The following is a 19,520-nucleotide window of genomic DNA, read 5'->3' on the forward strand; positions in this document are numbered from 1 at the left end:
CCGCCACCACCACCACCACCACCACCACCACGAGGACCGATAGGCGGACCACCTCGACCCCCACCTGCCCTGCGTCCTGTACGTCCACCGCCGCCGCCACCACCACCACCGCCGCCGCCGCCGCTCAGCGGGACACGAGGATCGATGTTGGCGCCGCGACGGGCCATGGGCGGTGGCGGCGATAGCTTCCTCCTCGGCAGCACGATGGACACGTTGATGGTCGCGCCGTCGACCTGCGCCTCGTGCATGTGAGCTATGGCATCTTCAGCATCGGCCTCGTCGCCGTAGAGAATGTAGGCTGTGCCACGGTTGGTGCCGACTGTATTTTTTTGGTTGTTATTTTGGTCACTGGTCAGTACAGCTCTGGCCGACGGAGAAAAGAGGTCGTGGGGAGGAGAAGGAGAAGAGGAAGAGGGAAGAAGAGAGAGAGAGAGAGGATGTGTATGTGTGTAGAAGGGAAGGGAAGCTCACGATTTCGGCTCAGGGGAAGATCAAGGTCCACGATGGGACCGAAAGCGCCGAAGATCTCATACAGGTGATCCTCGTTGATATTCCTCGACAGTCGCTCCACGACGATCTGATCAGAAGCGTATCAGCACATATCCTTCCAGCGATTGCTCAACATGTCTCTCTTATCCTTTCCGCGAAATTGCCGAGGAAAGAGGGTAAAATAAAAATAAAAATAAAAATAAAATAAAGATAAAAAGAGGAAAGAAAGAAAGGAGACCTACCTTTGTGCCTTTCGGCCCATCACTGATCCCCCTACTCCAGCTCCTGCTCCGACTCCGACTCCGGCTACGGCTTCTGTGCCGTCCAACCCGTCTAGGCGAGCGATATCGCAACCTCGACGGTGATCGGGACAGCGAGCTCGAACCGTAGCGACGCCGCCGAGGCGCAGGCGAGCGGGAGCGAGAGCGGGAGGGGGAGCGCGAGCGCGTCGGCGCCGGGGAGCGAGAACGAGAACGCGACCGCGACATGGGACGCGCTGGCGGCGGCGGTGGTGACTCGTCAATGTCCATGTCTTATCTGCCTCTTGTCCAGGACTCTCAACAGGTGCCCTTTTAGTCTTGGTTTCCCGTTTCGCAGAGCGCGCACGGCCAATTCGAATCGTTCCTGCTCTTGCTTCCAGGTGGAGGAGTGGAAGGGGGGAACGTTGCAGAGGACAGATCGCGTGGGAGCGCGACGCGTATCGTTTGGTACCGATTGAACGACTGGAGAGAACTTGAAATCTTAAAAAGCTGCTGGTATTTGTATTTGATCTTTTTGGGGGGAGGGGGGCGACGACTCTCCCCGGTATTATGACGTTGGTAAACAGACGAGCAATGGCTATTCTTTCTCCCTCTGGTTGCTGATATTAGAAATTGGCAGGCGTGGGCAGTTGAGATGTCACGTGGGTTGACTGCACCTTGAACTTGAACGTCTGGTCTCCTTCACCTTATGTTTGTCTTGTGTCAAGCCGGTGAGTTTCACTCTTCGCTTCCTTTCTTACTATGTACTCTATCACCGCTCATCTTCCAATCTTCCAACACACAATATCCACGACAATTCACAACGTTCACGACAGTAGACCTAGTGGTAAGGAGTAATCTGCTGGACGGCAACTTTATGGGTGAAGTGAGAGATGCCCCGGTACCCAATAATAGGGGTGATAGAATAGATATACCCTCTACACTGCAGAACAAAACAAGGAAACCAATTAAACTATTGTAATAGCAAAAGAGAAATAATCATGAGTCCAACTCCTCGTAGTAGGCAACATATACCCCATCTAATTTTACTTTTTTTTTTCTTTTTTCCTTTTACGTCTTAGAGGTTTTTTTTTCTCTGGCTCCTCGTAAGGATGTGCATGTACCGCCACTTTACATGGGGGGGATACCCTCGTACTCTGCGTATCCTAGAGCCAGGTTCATGTTTTCTGTCATATCTGTCAGCGTCCCATCCATGCTCTCACAGGTGGCGGAAAGAGTGTGAGAGGAAAGGAAGAAGAAGAGGAGGAGGAGAGATGGATGAGAAGGAAGAAGAGAAAGGAAGAGAAGAGAGAAGAAGACGTACGCAAGCACTGGGTGGCAGCTCCCTTGAGAAGGTTGTCGATGCTAGCGCAGACGACGACCCTCTTGCCTGTCGAGTCGACGGCAAAGCCGCCGATCTCGACGCCGTGGCGGTTCATGATGCCCCTGACCAGGGGAGGCTCGCCGACGACCTTGACGAGCTTCTCGCCCGCGTACCGGTCCTGGTAGATCTGGCGGATGTCGCGAGACGTCATGGTCTTGTTCAGGGGGATGTTGATGGTGTGGTGGATGCCGCGGAACCACGAGGCGACGTGGGGGATGAAGCCCACCGGGTATCCGAGGTGGTGGCCGATCTCGCGCTCGTGCACGTGACCCGTCAGGCTGTAGGGCATCAGGTTGTCGCGGAGCTCGTTGATGTCGTTCTTGGGAGAAGGCTTCGTGCCGGCACCCGAGTATCCCGACACGCCAAAGACCGTGGGCTGACCGCCGACGTGCTCCAGTATCGGGGCGATGCCCAGCTGGGCGGCCGTGGCGTAGCAGCCGGGGTTGGAGATGCGCGTGGCCTGAGTGATCTTGGAGCGCTTCGTCAGCTCGGGGAGGCCGTAGGTCCACGTCTCGTCGTCGAACCGGTAGTCGGCCGACAGGTCGACGATCACGCTCCTGCTGTCGCGGCCGGCGCTGCCGTTGGCCTTCTGGGCCCCGTCGATGGCGTCGATGAAGGGCTTGCACACGCCGTTGGGGAGGGCCATGACCCAGCAGTCGATCTGGCCCGACTTCTCCAGGCCGGCCACGTCCTCGGCCGACAGGTTCTCGTAGATGACCTTGCGCTTGGTGTAGCCCTTGAGCTCCTGGCCGGCCAGCTCGCGGGACGACACGTGGCGGAGGTCCATGAAGGGATGGTCGTTGATCAGGTCGATGAGAGCCTGCCCGGTGTAGCCGCGGGCTCCGATGAGACCGACGCGGGCGGGGACGTCGTTGGAGGCGTTCTTCTTGCCCAGGGGGGGGTTGGGGTTGGTCGTGGCCGTGGCGTAGCCGCGCCTGTGCTGGCCGGAGAAGACCGAGACGGGGGACGGCGAGGCCGAGTGGGACAGGACCCGCGGCGAGAGGGCGGCCGACGCGGTCGAGTAGCTGCGCGCGGGCTGGGTCTGCGAGTTCTTGAGCGACTGGCTGGCCGTCAGGGCGGCACGGCGCAGGCGGGATTCCAGGTTGGAATCACCCATCATGGCACGGCCGTGGGAGACGAAGTCCTGGTAGATGGGTACGAGGTCGTCGGAGCCGAGCTCGCACCCGTAGTAGAAGAGGACGGAGCCGTTGCGGTTGAAGGTGCCGTCAGCCTTGTCGAAGAACCACGTCAGGTTCTCGTCGTCCTCGCTGACGGTCCAGACGAGGCTCGGGTTGTCCTTCTTGATAGAGGCGAACACGTTCTCGGCCACGTTGCTCAGCCAGCCCGACTTGGTGATGTTGAGCGTGGCCAGGGTGGCCATGGGACGGGTCTTGCTGGGGGGCATGACGACGGCCAGGCACTGCATGCCCTCGTCGAAGTAGGCAGTGAACGGGTTCTCGGCGAGGAAGTCGAGGAAGCGGTCGACGGTGGCCTCGGCATCGAGACCCTCGCGGTCGCGGATGAGGGTGGCCTTGACCTTTTCGAGATCGCCAAACTCGGCGACCGACGTCACCTTCTGGATCTTGTCACCGCGGCGGATCATGGTTCCGGCGCCGGAGTCGGTGAAGAGCTCCTTCTGGAGGTCGCTGGGGTGGATGATGGCGACGCTGGAGCTCCGGGGGAGGGTGTCGAGGAGTTCCTTGATCTCGCGGATCTTGAGACGCGTTCCGTAGCGGCACCAAGGCTGGGACATGAGGTGGTCAAACTCCTCGTCGAGGTTGATGTGGGAGATCTTGTCGCCGTCGCCGTCGAACAGCCCACCCTTCTCCGACAGGTAGACGACCTTGAGGGGCTCCAGGGCACGGGCCAGCTCGGCAGCGGCGACGTCGGCATTGACGTTGAGCAGGCGGCCGTCCTCGGACTCGGCCATGGACGTCATGATGGGCACGTAGCCGGCCTCGATGGACCTCTCGATCGCGTCCTTGTTGACCTTGGTGATCTTGCCGACGTACTTCCATTTCTCCTTGTCGAGGTAGTCGGCCATGAAGACGCCGCTGATGGACCTGGTGGCGACGCCGAGCTCGTCGAGGCGGTCCGTGAGCTTGAGGTTCTCCTCGAGGAACAGCTTACGGGCGATGCCCAGCGTCTTCTCGTCGGTGACGCGGATGCCCTCCTCGAACTGGGGCTCGACGCCGGCCTTCTCGAGGAGACGGTTGAGCTGGGGGCCGGCACCGTGCACGATGACGGGGTACAGGCCCAGCTCGTACAGGAAGAGCAAGCTGCGGCACAGCTCGTCCAGGTACTCGGTCAGGATGGCGCCGCCGACCTTGATGACGGCAAACTTCTGCGACGATACCGACGTGAACAGCTTGAGGTACTGCTGACCCTCGCGCCTGCTGCCGATGCTGCTGACCGTCTGGGCCACGATCTCCCTAGTGCGGTCGCGCGTCGGCAGCGACGACAGGACCCGAGTCGTCGAGATGGCCCGCCCGCTCTCCAGGCATCTCGTCGACTTGGCGGCGGCGGCAACTGACAATCCGCGGGCGGAAACCGCTCGACGGGCACCAGCCCTGAGGGCCACGGCGGTGGCAGACAGCATGGTGTCTGGTTTTGTGGGCTGCGGGTACTGTGCTGGTGCGCTGTGCGTGTGCTCTCGACCCAATTGACGGGAGGAGTTTTTTCTTCTCTTCTCTTCTTCGATCGGATGGGTTTGGATGGGAGAGACGCTTCTGTCGTCGTCGCAATCCGCAATCCTCGAGGAGGGAGGGGGGAGGGGGGGGGGGRGGAGAAGGGRGAAGRGGRGGAGAAGGAGAAGGTGCAAAGAAGAGAAAAGAAGAACGAAAGAGAAGGACGAGGGGAGAGAGTAAAGTGCCTCGGATTCCTAGACCGGCGGTCACGATGAGATAAATTGGCTGGTTGTGTCGAAACTCTGTGGGGGAGGGGCCTAAGGCGGTTTTTTTTTTTCTGTCCCTCAGCTCATCTAATTGCCGAAGTCGCTCGCTTCGGTCGATGGGAGCCACTCACAGACTCTGACCTTTTCCTTGGCACAGCACTTTTTAATGTACTCAATACGGCTACAGGCTAAATATCATGATCTGTTACAAATCGCATCTGCAACATGCACAGAAAAGAGCTCATAGTATTCTGCAGAATGCCTCTGGGATTCTGTCTGTAATGGAATCTAATACCGACCACTAATATGCAATGCATGCCCGCTACATTCTGACTGCCTTATTCGTACAGGAGCGTCCAAGCAGACAAACAGGTGTTGCCTGTGCCTACAGAATGTGTTGCGTGAAATTGGTACTTGTACAGTGGGGAGAATGTCCATCCCATTCTTAGTTTAGTCTTTTTTTTCCCTTTTTTTTTATCAATCAGTCCGCCGTTGATCCTCCTCGCACGTTGCTATGCCGACACGGAGCAAAACGAGAGCCGGAAAATATAGGACATCACATGATGGCATTACGTATTTTTGCAATATCCGATCATGGAAAGAAAAACGACATTGTAGCTTCATTATAATCACGGGGCCAAAAGTAACCCCAGTCTTCATTCCGTACATGTAGTTGAAACAGGCTAATGCTCCAACAAGAGATATTAGAGCACTGGCATCTCGTCTTCACAGCCAAAACCGAACCGGCTAGACCGGCGAGATGAGAGAGAGAGGAGGGGTGGGAAAGAGAAAGAACAGGGAAGGAAAAAAAAAAAGAGAACTAATCATGGCCAATATGAACCAACTCCCGCAGCAGATAGCCCCAACTTAAGACTCTTAATGCGTTCGCATGGGTTGGCAAAAGGTCCGTTCACAATTCGCCTCGTTCCCCGCGGAGCATCCCAGAGTCTCGGTCGCAGGCAGAAAATAAATAAAAAAGGAAGGGAATCTCGTCAATCTCTGACCAAGGACATAACGCTTTCATCGAGTGGCAAACACTATAGTCTTTGTCAGTCTCCAAACGGAGCAGAGCAGCTGATGGATCTTGTCACGACATACCGGCGGGTAAGATGATGATGAGAAGGAGGATGATGATACCGACGACCAGGCAGATGCGCATCTTCACATCCTTCCACCACATCTGCTTGCGGACCCTGTTGGCACCACGACGGAAGCCCTGGGCCGACATGGCCAGGTTGTCCGTCTTGTCCTGGAGGGAGTCAAGGCGCTCACCACGCTGCGACACCTTGTTGATGTTGTCGCGCATGACGCCGACCGTGTCGTCGATTTGCTAAGAATCCAAGTCATTAGTGCTTTTGTTTCTTCCCATCAACCGTCGCCATAGGTAGCTCGGCCGGTCGGTTCGCACGTGCGCGTTGGGACATCTTGGCTGGACGCAGCAGCTGCTGCACCACCCGTTTGGGTGTGCAACAGTCTGACAACGTTCAAGACCCCCTAGGGGTGCGCCAGTCTCCGACGAACTACCATCACGATGACACTCGGTAGGTCGAGGTGCATAGCAGCAAGGTACGGCGACCGGTTGCCCCGGAATCAGGCCATAATCCGACCATCCGCCCACGTTCATGCGAAAAACCACCCGAGCAGTCCTCGATCGTGAAAATGTACTCACCGCCTGGAGAGCCTGTGTCCTGGCGTTACCGCCATTGCCCTGCTCCTGATGAGGTGCAGCCTGGCCGCTGGGGATGTAAGGGTCGTAGGGGGGGTCCTGCTCAGGCATGATTGCTGTGTTTTTGTAGTCGATCGTGGTCGGGTTCGATGGGACGATTCGTCAGAGGATGGCTATTAAACACAGGAAGCTGCGCTTTGGGAAAGAGGAAGAAAGGGGGAGGAGAGGGGGGGGGGGGGGGGGGGGGGGGGGGGGGGGGGGGGGGGGGGGGGGGGGGGGGGGGGGGGTATCGAGTTGCGTGGGTTGATGCGAATGAGGAATATGGAGAGATGAAAAAAAAAAGTTGGGGGATGGAGGGCGGAACAGAAGGAAGAAGAAGGGAGAAGCCCGAAAAAGGCCACCGGGGGGGGGGGCAACGGGACGCCTGGAAATGCACGCTGAAAAGGCCGCTGGTCGCCTGAGCCTCGTTGGGGGGGAGGCGCTACTGCCCTCCCGGGGTGACGACAGCAACAGAGGCGCACGCCCACCCCCCGGGGCTACCCGCCACCTCATCCTGCGCCCACAGGCCTTGGCTCCCTGGTTACCATTCCCTAACCTGGCGGACCAATCCAAAAAATTTCTATTTTCGTGACCAGAGGAACGGTGATGCGCCACGTGTGGCTGGTATCCCGACTGAACTAATCATATTATTATATTATTCCGCCTTCCCCTTTAACCCCAGCCTGCGTATACTCTGCGCTGGTAGATTCCTGGCTTGCCAGGCAGGTGTGTGCTCTGTTGACTGTGATCTCTGTGTGGCAGGTGAGGTTTCACCTTCACCACATCCTGGTGGCCCCCCTCCCGAGTCGACTCGATGCTCACCTGCATGCTCGCTTGCTTTTGAAAACCCCTAGAATCGGTAGTAACCCTGCTGACACACTGCTCAAAACCCTGGCTGCCGCAGGCGTAGACAGGCTGGCTCCGGGTCCGATGCTAAGATGTGGCTGATTCTTGTGGCTGTGCATCGCCCGGTACTCATCTTACGGGTACGCGTATAATACATCACAGTCATACCGGTACACGTCGGTAATCACGCGTAGTTAACACGAGTACGAGCAATCTGTACGTATTACTATATCCTGTGAGCACCGGTACTCAGACGGCGTTGTCGGATCGAGTGGCAAAGTACTGTTAGGCTAGTATTACATATAATTAACGGCATCTGTACTGTACGAACTCGGAGATTTAGCTAGCAGTTCGTATTCGTCAAAAATGTACGTTACTCTGCGATCATGACAATTCCTGTGCTCTAGTGTATTATAATGCTGCCCGCCCCTGTGTCATGTGGTCACTTGTATGGCACGCGGGCCGCGAAGCCTGTGCTCCTCCAGGACAATGACTCCCAACGCCATCATCTCCGGAGCTGGGGACGTTGACATCTACCATCTTTGGGTGCCACAGATTGATCGCAGAGGCAAGCTAGCCCACTTCTTGGCTCGCTCGAACGTACTCGCCGTGCCTTGGTGATCCATGGCCGGTATCATGTCCCTGGCAGCTGGTGGCTCAATGCTATAGCTTCGGCCAGCCATGCAGTCCGTCTCTGCAAGCCTAGCCTCCAGCTTGTACACATAGCCCGGTGGGGAGACCTCTACATTATACCATGCAGTCAGCAGGCCAGTCATTCGGAAGGGGGGGCTCTCCGGTCATCTTGCGACGCACCTCTTGTTCATCTCAAGGTACAGGCACGGTGAGCCATGGTGTGAACACTGCCCCCCCCCCCCACTGGTGGGACTGGCCATGTCAGTAAATGTCAATTCTCTCAGTGGAAATGCTAGGATTCACATATGAATCTATCGCACTGGAGGAAGCCAGAGTCAGTCTCGACGTGGACGCCCTGCAAACCTAATCGTGATAGTACTCACCTTGCGCTTCCTCGGAACTCAAAGGCAATAGAGTGCCGTCCGTTGTCGGTGATATCGGCCATGAACAGAAGTTTACTAGTTTTGGTTTTCTCCTAGTCCGTATATCATCACTGAGCCTACCTCCCGTAAATAAGGGCTTCATGCGTGATATGGGCGACCATGAGTCGGTGCGGTTCGTCGGCAGCAGCAGCGGCATATACTTGATCCGCAACGTGCACATGCGACTTTCACGACGTTCTGCCCACCGGAGGACACTGTAGGCCCAGAAGGATCCATCATATTCGGATGGCCATGGGCTTGAGAAGCCTGTCCGATTTTTTCCAGGGGAAGATGACCTTCTGATATGGTTTCCTCGACGGAATAACGCCGGCGAGGATGGCTGTGTAGGGAAGCAGTGTGGGATATCTAACGATGACAGGACAGCCTCGTTTGATAAGCCGGTGGCATGCTCAAGGAGCTACTTTGATTCATGGCACTCGATATTGCCATTCCTCAACGGGCCAAGGGTCCTCAAGATCTTTGAGCACGCCAGCAATAGTAATGTATCATCATTGCACTATCTAGCTCGGTGTATGCTGCGTTCTGTCCTGTCAACATCACTCGCCGACACTCGTCAAGGTACATCCCTGAGGAAGCCATCCCTGCGTCTCACCTCTTTCAACCCGTCGACGAGGCGGTGTTGAGCTCCCAGTTCGCCCCTCGCCAGCCCAGGTCGATCCGAGCTATCCAGACGGGCATAGGTATCCAGCTGTTCCTGATATGCATGCTGTGCCCCGACGCAGTGTCTTGGCTAGGTGGGCTGATGGTCCGAATGGCCCTTCACCTTGGTCTCCACCGATGTCCAACGCGTTACCCATCCTTCAGCTCCCAGGAGTCGTTGCGACGGCGTAGGGTATTATGGTGTCTTTACTGCTGTGAAAGGCTTCTCTCCCAACGTTTCTGACTGCCGCTCGACATGAGAGATGACAGTATAGATGTTCTGCTACTACAGGTAGGAGCAGCACGAAACCGACTTGGAGAATGAGGCGAGATATGACGAGCGGCTGCGTCTGCTCACTTGCATGACCAAGCATGTCAAGATCCGCGATCTAATCCTGGAACTGCGCAGCAAGTCTACCCATACCCGCCATGACACGACAGAAAGCTTGGCGGCGGTCCAGACGGAGTCCAGACGGAGCTGACTAGGTGGTTCAACAAGACCCAGGATAACGTGGAGGGGAAAGCTGACGGCAGCGATCTTGAACCGAGGATGTCCAGTAACCATATATTGGTACTTCTGCCATCAAAGTATACGTCAACCATCTCAATCAGCAGGCCTAGCATGGTGTCTGACCCGTCAACACTACCGTGGTCTGCCGCCACGCAGGCTTGCATCTCAGCCGCCCAGTTAATCTGTCCACTAGGCCAGAGTACTGCCTGTCTGCCATTGATGAGCTCACGTCTGCTATCGAAAAGCTTTCACAAGCCGGCGGCATTGTCCCGGGGCCGTCGGAGAATGTGATATTAGCTGAAACATGATGGGTAAGCAATATCATTACCCGGCACCATGATAATCAAGCTCAAAATGCCGCCACTGACCCAGGACCGAGATGGATGACGAAGCCATTACTCGGCAGCCCTCATGAGTAGTCTCCGTTGGCAGGCAGCGACTCGGTCAAGCCGGTTCGACAGTATCCAGATCCTTTAGACTCTGACCGCGTCCTGCCGAGACGGGCAATGCCACCCAGGTCGACAAGGAAGTCGGGACGTGTGATTCTGCGTGACAGCAAGATCCAGCGCCGTAGCACACAGCCCACCGATATGGCTCAGCAAGTTGTCTCACGTGACAATGGCCGCGCTTGGATACCTTCTCTGGCCGGACGGCAGTTTCATTCATCTGTGGGGATGGGAGCTGCCAACATGGGACTAGATGATATATCAGGGTGAGGGACAAAAGTCTACGATGTGGTGTGACCAGTTGTTTGACAGCTTTTTTTTTATAGCGCCATTGATAGTCCATTTCTAGCGGCAGCGCAGTTCGATTCCTCGATAGATCCAAAGTGGTCATATCTTCGGTAGTTGATTGAAATGATCGGTGGTGATAATTAATCTCACGCGAAGAGCATGCTGCTCATTAGAGAGGGGAAAAAAGATGACTGCTCGTATGGGATACTGACACAAATGATCAGCATTATTGCATTCGGAAGAGGCTGAAGAAGTCCTGGCGTAATAGCAGACGACATGCCCTCCACATTTGTTCCGTACATTTGTTGCGTGAGTGCTCCATAGTACGGCTGCGAGGAGTGATGATTACTGTAATGGTACGGAGGAGTAAGTTCATAAATATTGAAAGGACTGGAAACATCGAGAAACGACCGTCGATTGCTTGTCTGTGTGTGTGTGTGTGTGTGTATCGACTTTCCGGGCTACAGGCAAGTATGCAAGTATACTGGTCGTGCTCGTGCAAAGCCCAAGGCAGAACTGATGGAATAAAACCAGGTCAGGGATGTCGAAGCCAAGTTGAGGCCACTTGCTCGTATTATGTTTTGTCTTTCCCCTGAAGGTGGTGTGGAAGTCATAACAATACGAGCCCTCGAGGATTGGTGGATGATGAAAGAAAGGTATTACGACGTAATGGAGGGTTGAAAGACAAGAGCGTTGGAGGAAGGGAAGGAAGGAAAGAGGGGCCCGGAGGCTGGTGCGACCGATTGCGCTTGCCGTCATTATTAATAAATTATAATATTACTAGAAAAGGAAGAAAAATGACAGGGAAGGCAAGATGTGCAGGGGGGAACTGGGGAGGTGCAAGGGGTGGGGAAACAGAGCCACCAACTCGTAACTGGCAACTGGCAACTGGCAACTGGCAACTGGCAACTTCCCCCGCTACTTCCTTTGAAATCGTTATGCTTGCTTATGTCATGCTTCTTTCTTCCTTTTGTTTCTTTTCTAATCTGCAATCTGTACAGATTGCCTTGATCTCGTTCTTTAATCCTTTGATACGCTATACGTGTATGCTTCATTCTCTGATATCACATACAGGTACTTCCCCTATCAAACGGATATGACGTTGGCAATTCTGTTCGAGGTCTTGTACACTCTGACAGCTAATACCGGTATTCTTGCTATCATCGATACATTTCTTTCCCCCACGTCACTATAGTTGAAAAAAGCATAATACTAACAACGCACAGAGTTTACTTGACACCCATCCATCCGATTTGATCGAGTCAACTACTGCTACTACGGCCGGATAAGCCAGAGAGATGGCAGGCCACTTACAAGTCATGACCCATCACAGTCTTCGAGAGCTGTATAGATTACTCCGTATCGTCCCACAACCACAAGAACAGTATCCCAGTGTCTTTGTCGTCTCCCCTCTCTTCCCGTGGAGCGACTGTACAGAAACACGAGCTGATTAGCACCACATTTCCACATTATTCACTCTCGTGCACATCACCCACCCCATCAGGCAACTGATATGCTGCCGTGTCTCTCCGTGTAATGTTTTGCTCCAGAATAATACTGGCAGAGAACGAGTGCCGTGGGTCCTGGACTCCTAGCTGTCCACAGCAGCGGTTGAGGAATGAATTGATCCCGACTAAAGGCCATCGACGTCATGACAGCACACGCGCCAACATCCAAGATGCGTGTACGTACTTGCACAGGTATTCCGTACAGCGGCACGGTCATGCTGAAAATCCTCTTACTGTTGACTACTATTAATATCCTATGATGGTGATTGCATACGACCCGCCTCTAGTATTGGGTCCAGTTGTTATTCGTAATTATCCGGCGCATTGTCCCTGACTCTTGGTAATAGCGAGTGTCTGGGAATCTCCCATCCCTATCAACGCTCTCGACCCTCCTTCCCGTCCCTTCAACATCGCGAGCGCACCATACCATTCCGCATACCACAACCGCCTTCATCTCCGAAACAAAATGTGCTTGCTCTCCCATCGCTCGTTTATTACGTCGGCATAGGGTTCCACCGCCGAGCACAGATACACACGCCAATAAGTCGAGCCTTTTGGCTCCTATATCGACTTGAAGATCCAGATTCGATCTTAGTCTTGGCATCACAAGCTTCCTACCCTCTTCAACTCACCCATCCGTCTCACTCGTTATCCAGGAGCGTCGCTGCAATTCCCACCAGGAAAAGCAATCACATGGAGCGGTCGTAAAACTTCGCAACTCTTGTATCGCCAAAGTAAATTTTTTATACCCTTTCAATAACTATCGGCTTCCACAATGCATCCCCTTCGCTGCCGGGGCGGGCGATCCGTCGGCCAAGTCCTTGTCGCCTCGCTACTGGCCACCAACTCAGTTTTACCAGTGCAAGCAGCCTTTAACCTGGATACCAACTCCAAAGGTAGTCAATTCACCTCGAGATACGTATCCCAAATGTGTAACATTGAGATGGTATATCAAGAGACGGACTGACACGATGCGCAGAGTCCGTCACCTCGGTTGCCAAGCAATTGACCAAGGACATGATGTCCTTTTACCATGGAAACGAGCCCGGGAACACGCCGGGTTTGCTACCCGAGCCGCCCTATTACTGTAAGCTTCAATGTTACCTGAGCAGACATGCGATCCCTGTTCCCCTCCCTCTCACCAGTCTACTTCCAACAATGGGACCCTGACGACTTATCTAGGGTGGGAAGGAGGCGCCCTGATGGGCACTCTGATCGAGTACTGGTACTATACCAAGGATGAACAGTACGTCTCCATGACACAAGACGGCCTGCTCGCCCAAAAGGGCGAAAACGACGACTACATGCCCGACAACCAGACCCTCACCGAAGGGAACGACGACCAAGGTTTCTGGGCGCTATCCGTCATGTCCGCCGCCGAATACAACTTCCCCCACCCGGGTGGCGGTCAGCCCTCGTGGCTGGCCCTGGCGCAAGCCGTCTTCAACACCCAGGCTCCACGATGGGACGAATCGAGCTGTGGCGGCGGCCTCCGGTGGCAGATCTTCGAGTGGAACAAGGGCTGGGACTACAAGAACTCCATCTCGGCGGGCACCTTTTACGCGCTGGCGGCCCGCCTGGCGCTGTATACGGGCAACTCAACCTACACGGAGTGGGCCGAGAAGACGTATGACTGGATGACGTCCGTCAAATTCATCGACGACAAGTTCTACGTGTATGACGGGGCGCATATCCCTAACAATTGCACCAACATTGTCCCCTATCAGTTCACCTACAACGCCGGCTGCTTCATCCACGGCAGCGCCGCCATGTACAACCTGACCGAGGACGAAAAGTGGAAGACGCGCCTCGACAACCTCCTCGACGGCGCCGACATCTTTTTCCGCGGCTCCGGGAACGATGTCATGGAGGAGGTGTCCTGCGAGAGCTCGAATCAGTGCAACACGGATCAGGAGTCCTTCAAGGCCTACCTCAGCCGCTGGCTGGCCGCCACAACTCAGTGGGTCCCGTCTACGTACGAGCGCATCATCCCCAAGCTGCGCGGCTCGGCCGAGGCAGCCATCAAGCAGTGCACGGGAGGGGACAACGGGCGGCTGTGCGGCCTCCGCTGGAGTACCGGGAAATTTGACGGCACCACCGGTGTGGGGCCGCAGATGGCCGCTGTCGAGATCATCCTCTCCTGCAACATCAAGTACCGTGCCCGCATCTTCACCTCTGAAACGGGCGGTACGAGTAAAGGCGACCCCTCCGCTGGCGGTAAGAGCTCCGAGGATTCCATCAAGAAGCTCAAGACCATCAATGGCGGGGACACGGCCGGAGCTGCCATCGTCACCATCCTCATCCTAAGCCTCATGCTGGCCGCTCTCTTCTGGCTCTTCATGGACGAGGCGTCCGGCGAAGGCCCCCTAGACCAGGTCAAGGGCGGTGGTGCATCAATTTTGGCCGTCGCTTCCCTCGCCTCCGGCAGAGGCCAGGCCCATGATGACATGATGATTGAAAAGTCCGGGCTGTATGACAAGTCATCGTCCGCGTTGATGACACCCGCCAACGTCGTCACTGTAGATAATAGCTTCAACGAGGGCATCGTCGAGTCTCGGCACTCCCGACGCTCGGCCGTGCCAACGGAATGGGCTGCCGGCGGCCCATCCCGGTCCAGCGGGACCGAGGACCAGGGTAGCAGCAGCGACCAGCCCTCGCCGTGCGACCAGCGATCTGGAGCCCCTCCACGGGCGCTCACTAATGATGAGATTCACGCGGTTCATACGAGAAGCTCTGATGGGTCGCGGAGGAAGAGGCTGGTTCACATTTAGGTTTGTGTCGTGATGTCTTTTTGTGTCTAGATCTTATCTGGCCTCATGCGTTCCAAACTCATTTCCTTGCCTTTAATCTTTTTTTTTAATCTTTCCGTTTTTCGATCAATGGCCAAGGTTGTGGGGGAAATCAGCTGTTGATAGTTGGGCGTCACGGGTCGCTGTTGGGAGTGCGGCATGATCTGTCCCGCCATATGTGTAGGACAATACAAATTCCTCCATTCTTCTTTGTAGCGATCAAAATTATCCTACGTGTTGATCATGGGCTTGAATTGAATGCCTCGTCCCCTGCGTGCACTGACACTCGCATGTCCCTGACACCTACGAGATAAGTGGACCATCAGATTAGATAAGATAACATGAATTCCCTCGAATCCCTCCCAAGTTTCTTGGCAACAATGATTGTTTCATCCTTCCTCGTACCTGGCTAAGGGGCATCCTCCAACAATGATGCTCTCTGTATATAACGCCGACTGACTGCACATACACACTCGCAAGGAATCCTCCCGAGGAAAGAGGAAACCTCGCACGAGGAGAGAAGGGCCACGACGAGAGTCAAGCGAAAATGCCCCCCCCACAACTCAACACAAACCTCCCCCGGGATGACGGCCTCCTCCTGTCGCCGGCAGGCTACGACGACGATGCGTCTTCCATCCACACGGCCCGAAGCGAGCAAGACACGGATAGCGACGATGACGAGCTGCAGAACCGTGCGCGCAACAGCCGGGAACTGCGGGCGCGCGACCGCCTGGTCCTCATGGACGAGGATGAGATCGAGGGTCTGGTAGCTAGCTCGTGGAAGAAACAGGACCGCAGGGTGCACAGGCAGGGTTCTGGCCTCAATGTTCCCAACCCGCTCAAGATGCTGAAAAGGAGGGGGAGTAACGCGTCGATGGCTAGCTCCGCAGACGAGGCGACACCGACGCAGGCGACGTATAACAGCCAGCAGGATGGGAAGGACGAGAAGCGTAAGACGAGGCGCGCACGTCGGGAGCAGAGGAAACGACAGATCATGGAGGATGCCGAGCACGGTGAGGATGGACGGCTGATGTACGAGATGGAGGCGGGCGCCATGAGGGAGGGCAGCACAACGGGAGACAGCAGCGACCGCGAGGACAGCGATGAGGTCGACAGGCGGCAGCTGGGGATCATGAACAAGGCGCATAGGGGCCGGTCGTGGAGGCGCTGGATCCTGATTTACAGCCTCATCGCCATCGGGTTTGCCATCCTGGTTCTTGGGGCGTGGAAGCTGTCCAAGAAGCGCAGGGCTGCAAACGCAGCAGTGGTTCCGGCCCCGGTGCAGCAGTACGTGAGCAACGGAACGGCCTTGTTCGCCCCGACCACCATCCTCATCAGCCTTGACGGCTTCCGCGCCGATTTCTTGCAGAGGGGCCTCACACCCAGGCTCAACGAGCTGGTGGCCGAGGGCGTGTCGCCGAAGTACATGCTCCCGTCGTTTCCATCCGTCACATTCCCGAACCACTACACCATCGCCACGGGTCTCTACCCCGAGAGCCACGGGGTTGTGGGCAACACGTTCTGGGACCCCGAGCTGCACGACCAGTTCCACAGCACCGATTCGCCGCACAGCCTGGATTCGAAGTGGTGGGAGCGCGGGGGCGAGCCATTCTGGGTGACAGCCGAGAAGCACGGCATCCGTACGGCGATCCACATGTGGCCGGGCAGCGAGGCGCGCATACTGGGTGTCGAGCCGACCATCGTAGACAAGTACAACGGTGACGAGAAGCTGGATAATAAGGTGCAGCGCATCTTTGATCTCCTGGACATGCCCGCGCAGGACGAGAATTATACCGTGGCGGCGACGGACGTCAGGCCCCAGATCATCGCGGCGTATGTACCCGACGTGGATGCTGACGGCCACAGGTTCGGCCCCAACAGCACCGAGGTACTCCTCGCCATCACGCGCGCGGACAAGATGGTTGGCGATGTCTTTGCCGGTCTGCAGCAGCGCAACCTCTCGGACCTCGTAAACGTCATCGTCGTGTCGGACCACGGCATGGCCACCACCGACACCTCGCGCGTCCTCCAGCTCGAGGATCTGGTCGACACCTCCAAGATCGAGCACGTTGACGGATGGCCTCTCTCCGGCCTGCGACCTTACGACGATGCAGACCTCGACTCGCTGTATGACCAGCTGTCTGCCAAGGCAGAAGAAGACAACCACCAGAGCTTCGAGGTCTATCTGCGCGACAAGAACATGCCGGAGCGGTACCACTTCTCCAAGAGTGAGCGGATAGCTCCCCTGTGGGTCGTACCCAAGGCAGGTTGGGCCATCGTGACAAAGGCCGAGATGGATGTCGCGCAAGCCAAGGCGGATGGGACCGTGTACCGTCCCCGCGGGCTGCACGGCTACGACCATGAGAACCCGCTCATGCGTGCCATCTTCATCGCTCGGGGACCTGCGTTCCCCCATCCCGCCAACAGCGAGCTGCCTGTTTTCCGTAAGCCACGCCATCCCATCCCTTCGACTTCTTCTTATCCTAGGCCGTGGATGATGTCGCTGAAGGATCCGAAACAAGAGAGAAGAAATGCTGACTCTGGTGTTACAGAAAACATCGAGGTGTACAACCTCCTCTGCGACTCTGTCGGCATCGAACCCAAACCCAACAACGGAACCCTGCGCCTTCCCCTCAAGCCCATCGGCACCCACAAACCAGAGGACCACCCTGCCGTTCCCGAGGATCCGGCCACGGAACGTCCTACCGTCACCACCGCGTCCGAGCCGATCAGGCCGACAGCTCCTGCTGCTAGTAACGTGCCGCCTCAGGTCGATGAACCGCCTGTGGAGAGGCCGTCGTCTGCCGGGGACGGCAAGGAAGACAGACCACCTGCCTCCAACGGAGATGGCGGCGAAGAGGGCGAGGGCGGAGACAAGGACAAACACAAGTCTTTCCTCGGCGGCATGTGGGATTGGGTCACGCACAAGGTCGACAAGGTCTTGGATACTCTCAAGGGGTCCGGCTCTAGCTGAATTCTCTCTTGTACGATAGTCATAGCTTTCCCCCATTCCCTCACTCTCTTGTTCCCCCTTTCCTTGTCCTCACTCTTCTTTCTTGTTGACTGGTATGGAGTTCTTCGATTGTATTCAGCACGGAGTACTGTTTTTATGATTATATTTTTATTTTTATTTTTATTTTTATTTTACGGATGGGAAGCTACTAGCACTCGCTAATTGCGTATAAACGCGGACCATCCTATCCTCGGGGTTTCAATGTTTTCTTTCACGATGATACTCGCCTCTATATACGTTCCAGATAATTTCCTGCATGCAGTCCTGGGTCATTTCCACGAACACACATTGCTATCGCGAGCCTGAGCTGTCACATGGGAGAGTGCCTCGCTGGGCATGCATCGACGACACGTCCAGGCACATCTGATGATGGGAAACTGGTGGTCCCTCGAAGGCTAAGAATCCAGCTCGCATACCCGCCGCGGACGGCCGAGTGAGCTTGGGGCTACATGCAACGTAGCCCCGGGCTGAGCTGAAGATACGATGCACGTGAGGATATGACCGTAACCGTACGAGCGATGGTCCTCAAGGCTGGAATGCGACAAATCGAGGAGGTACTTCAAGCCAGCGGAATCCAAGCCATCGTGTCTCAATGAGGACGTTCAACGGAGAGGCCTATGACTTCTATGCTCGGGTTTGCTCGACCATCTCAACATATCAGCACTCACTGCACAGCATCTGTCAGCATGGTGAAGAACTGGTTCGAGACGAAGACCCAGGAAATGCAGTATCGCTTCGAACCCGCAACTCTCTCCCTTGCATCTCTCCATGCTAAGTAATGCAGTGACACCATGGGTGAAGCCCTCACCAGAACGGTTGCTCGGTTTCCAACTCGTCGACCTCTCACAGGACTGATGGACCAACGTCAGCTCGACAACAAGATCGATGACGCTTCGGCAGTCCATCTCACGGCAGAGCACATGTACGGTCAGGTCGGTAAAGGGACCGATATACCGTATCCGAACTCAGCCACATGCACCACGAGTTGATATTATCGAACTCATCGTCTGGTGGTTATCGTATCACCTATCACCCCCGTATTGACTGCATGTGCATGGGAGCTATTGTTACTCCGTGCATTGCATCATACGGATTGTACTCAAGCTTAGTCATCTGACATTGCATATTGGTGAGCGACACGGGAAGCCACAGTGTATGACGAGGTGAAAGACAGAATAGGTACGGTGACTGTATAGACATGCTATTCATCATTTAGAGAGAAGGAATCCTACATTCGACGTACCAATAATAATAATAATAATAATAATAATAATAATACCATTACGGCCTAGCCATCTGCAAGCAATGTCAGGGTCTATCTTTCTCTTGTACTCTGTCTGAGATCAAGAGGGTTTTTGTTTGGGGGGGGGGGGGGGGGGGGGGGGGGGCACGCAGAGATCCAATCCCCCCGGCCCATTCCAGTGATTTCACCCATCCCGTGCGGCCCATGCCTCTCCATCCAGTGGCATCCACCCGCACTCGCCGCCTGGTGTACCCTTGTACAAGTAGTGAGCACTGAGTAGTGATGCTGCCCTCCCTCCGCCGAAAAGTTACAGTGGGTGGCTTGTGCACTTAGCATATGTGCACGGCCGTGAATCCACGCGATCCTTCCCTTTTCACCCATCTATCTTGCGACACATGGTCGTAGTGATTTATCCCTTCGTCGCATATCTTGACACTTCACCTCGTCCTCG

At 55.6% G+C, this 19,520-nt stretch overlaps 5 protein-coding genes across 5 annotated transcripts; 2 read left to right on the forward strand and 3 right to left on the reverse strand.

Annotated features, from left to right (window-relative positions):
- Positions 1-8: 8 nt before the first annotated feature.
- Positions 9-1,019, reverse strand: GMORB2_5128 (RNA-binding protein with serine-rich domain 1; the record flags this gene model as incomplete). Its single annotated transcript, XM_035467102.1, has 3 exons — positions 9-319; positions 472-577; positions 732-1,019. Coding segments are annotated over 3 exons (705 nt in total), but the record flags the coding sequence as incomplete, so codon positions are not given.
- Positions 1,020-1,859: 840 nt separating this feature from the next.
- Positions 1,860-4,711, reverse strand: GMORB2_5129 (N-acetyl-gamma-glutamyl-phosphate reductase / acetylglutamate kinase; the record flags this gene model as incomplete). Its single annotated transcript, XM_035467103.1, has 2 exons — positions 1,860-1,915; positions 2,053-4,711. The coding sequence occupies 2 exons, from the start codon at positions 4,709-4,711 to the stop codon at positions 1,860-1,862; spliced, it is 2,715 nt and encodes a 904-aa protein (XP_035323115.1).
- A 1,393-nt stretch (positions 4,712-6,104) lies between these two features.
- GMORB2_5130 (vesicle-associated membrane protein 4) lies at positions 6,105-6,782 on the reverse strand (the record flags this gene model as incomplete). The annotated part of the gene is made up of 2 exons (XM_035467104.1): positions 6,105-6,335; positions 6,675-6,782. Coding segments are annotated over 2 exons (339 nt in total), but the record flags the coding sequence as incomplete, so codon positions are not given.
- A 6,017-nt stretch (positions 6,783-12,799) lies between these two features.
- On the forward strand, positions 12,800-14,795 carry GMORB2_5131 (mannan endo-1,6-alpha-mannosidase; the record flags this gene model as incomplete). The annotated part of the gene is made up of 3 exons (XM_035467105.1): positions 12,800-12,920; positions 12,983-13,111; positions 13,207-14,795. 3 exons carry the CDS (start codon positions 12,800-12,802, stop codon positions 14,793-14,795), a joined length of 1,839 nt encoding a protein of 612 aa, XP_035323117.1.
- Positions 14,796-15,360: 565 nt separating this feature from the next.
- Positions 15,361-17,787, forward strand: GMORB2_5132 (putative pyrophosphatase or phosphodiesterase, AlkP superfamily; the record flags this gene model as incomplete). Its single annotated transcript, XM_035467106.1, has 2 exons — positions 15,361-17,257; positions 17,366-17,787. The coding sequence occupies 2 exons, from the start codon at positions 15,361-15,363 to the stop codon at positions 17,785-17,787; spliced, it is 2,319 nt and encodes a 772-aa protein (XP_035323118.1).
- Positions 17,788-19,520: the final 1,733 nt, after the last annotated feature.

The sequence above is a fragment of the Geosmithia morbida genome (assembly GCF_012550715.1).
Source record: "Geosmithia morbida isolate 1262 chromosome Unknown scaffold_3, whole genome shotgun sequence".
Classification (NCBI taxonomy): domain Eukaryota; kingdom Fungi; phylum Ascomycota; class Sordariomycetes; order Hypocreales; family Bionectriaceae; genus Geosmithia; species Geosmithia morbida.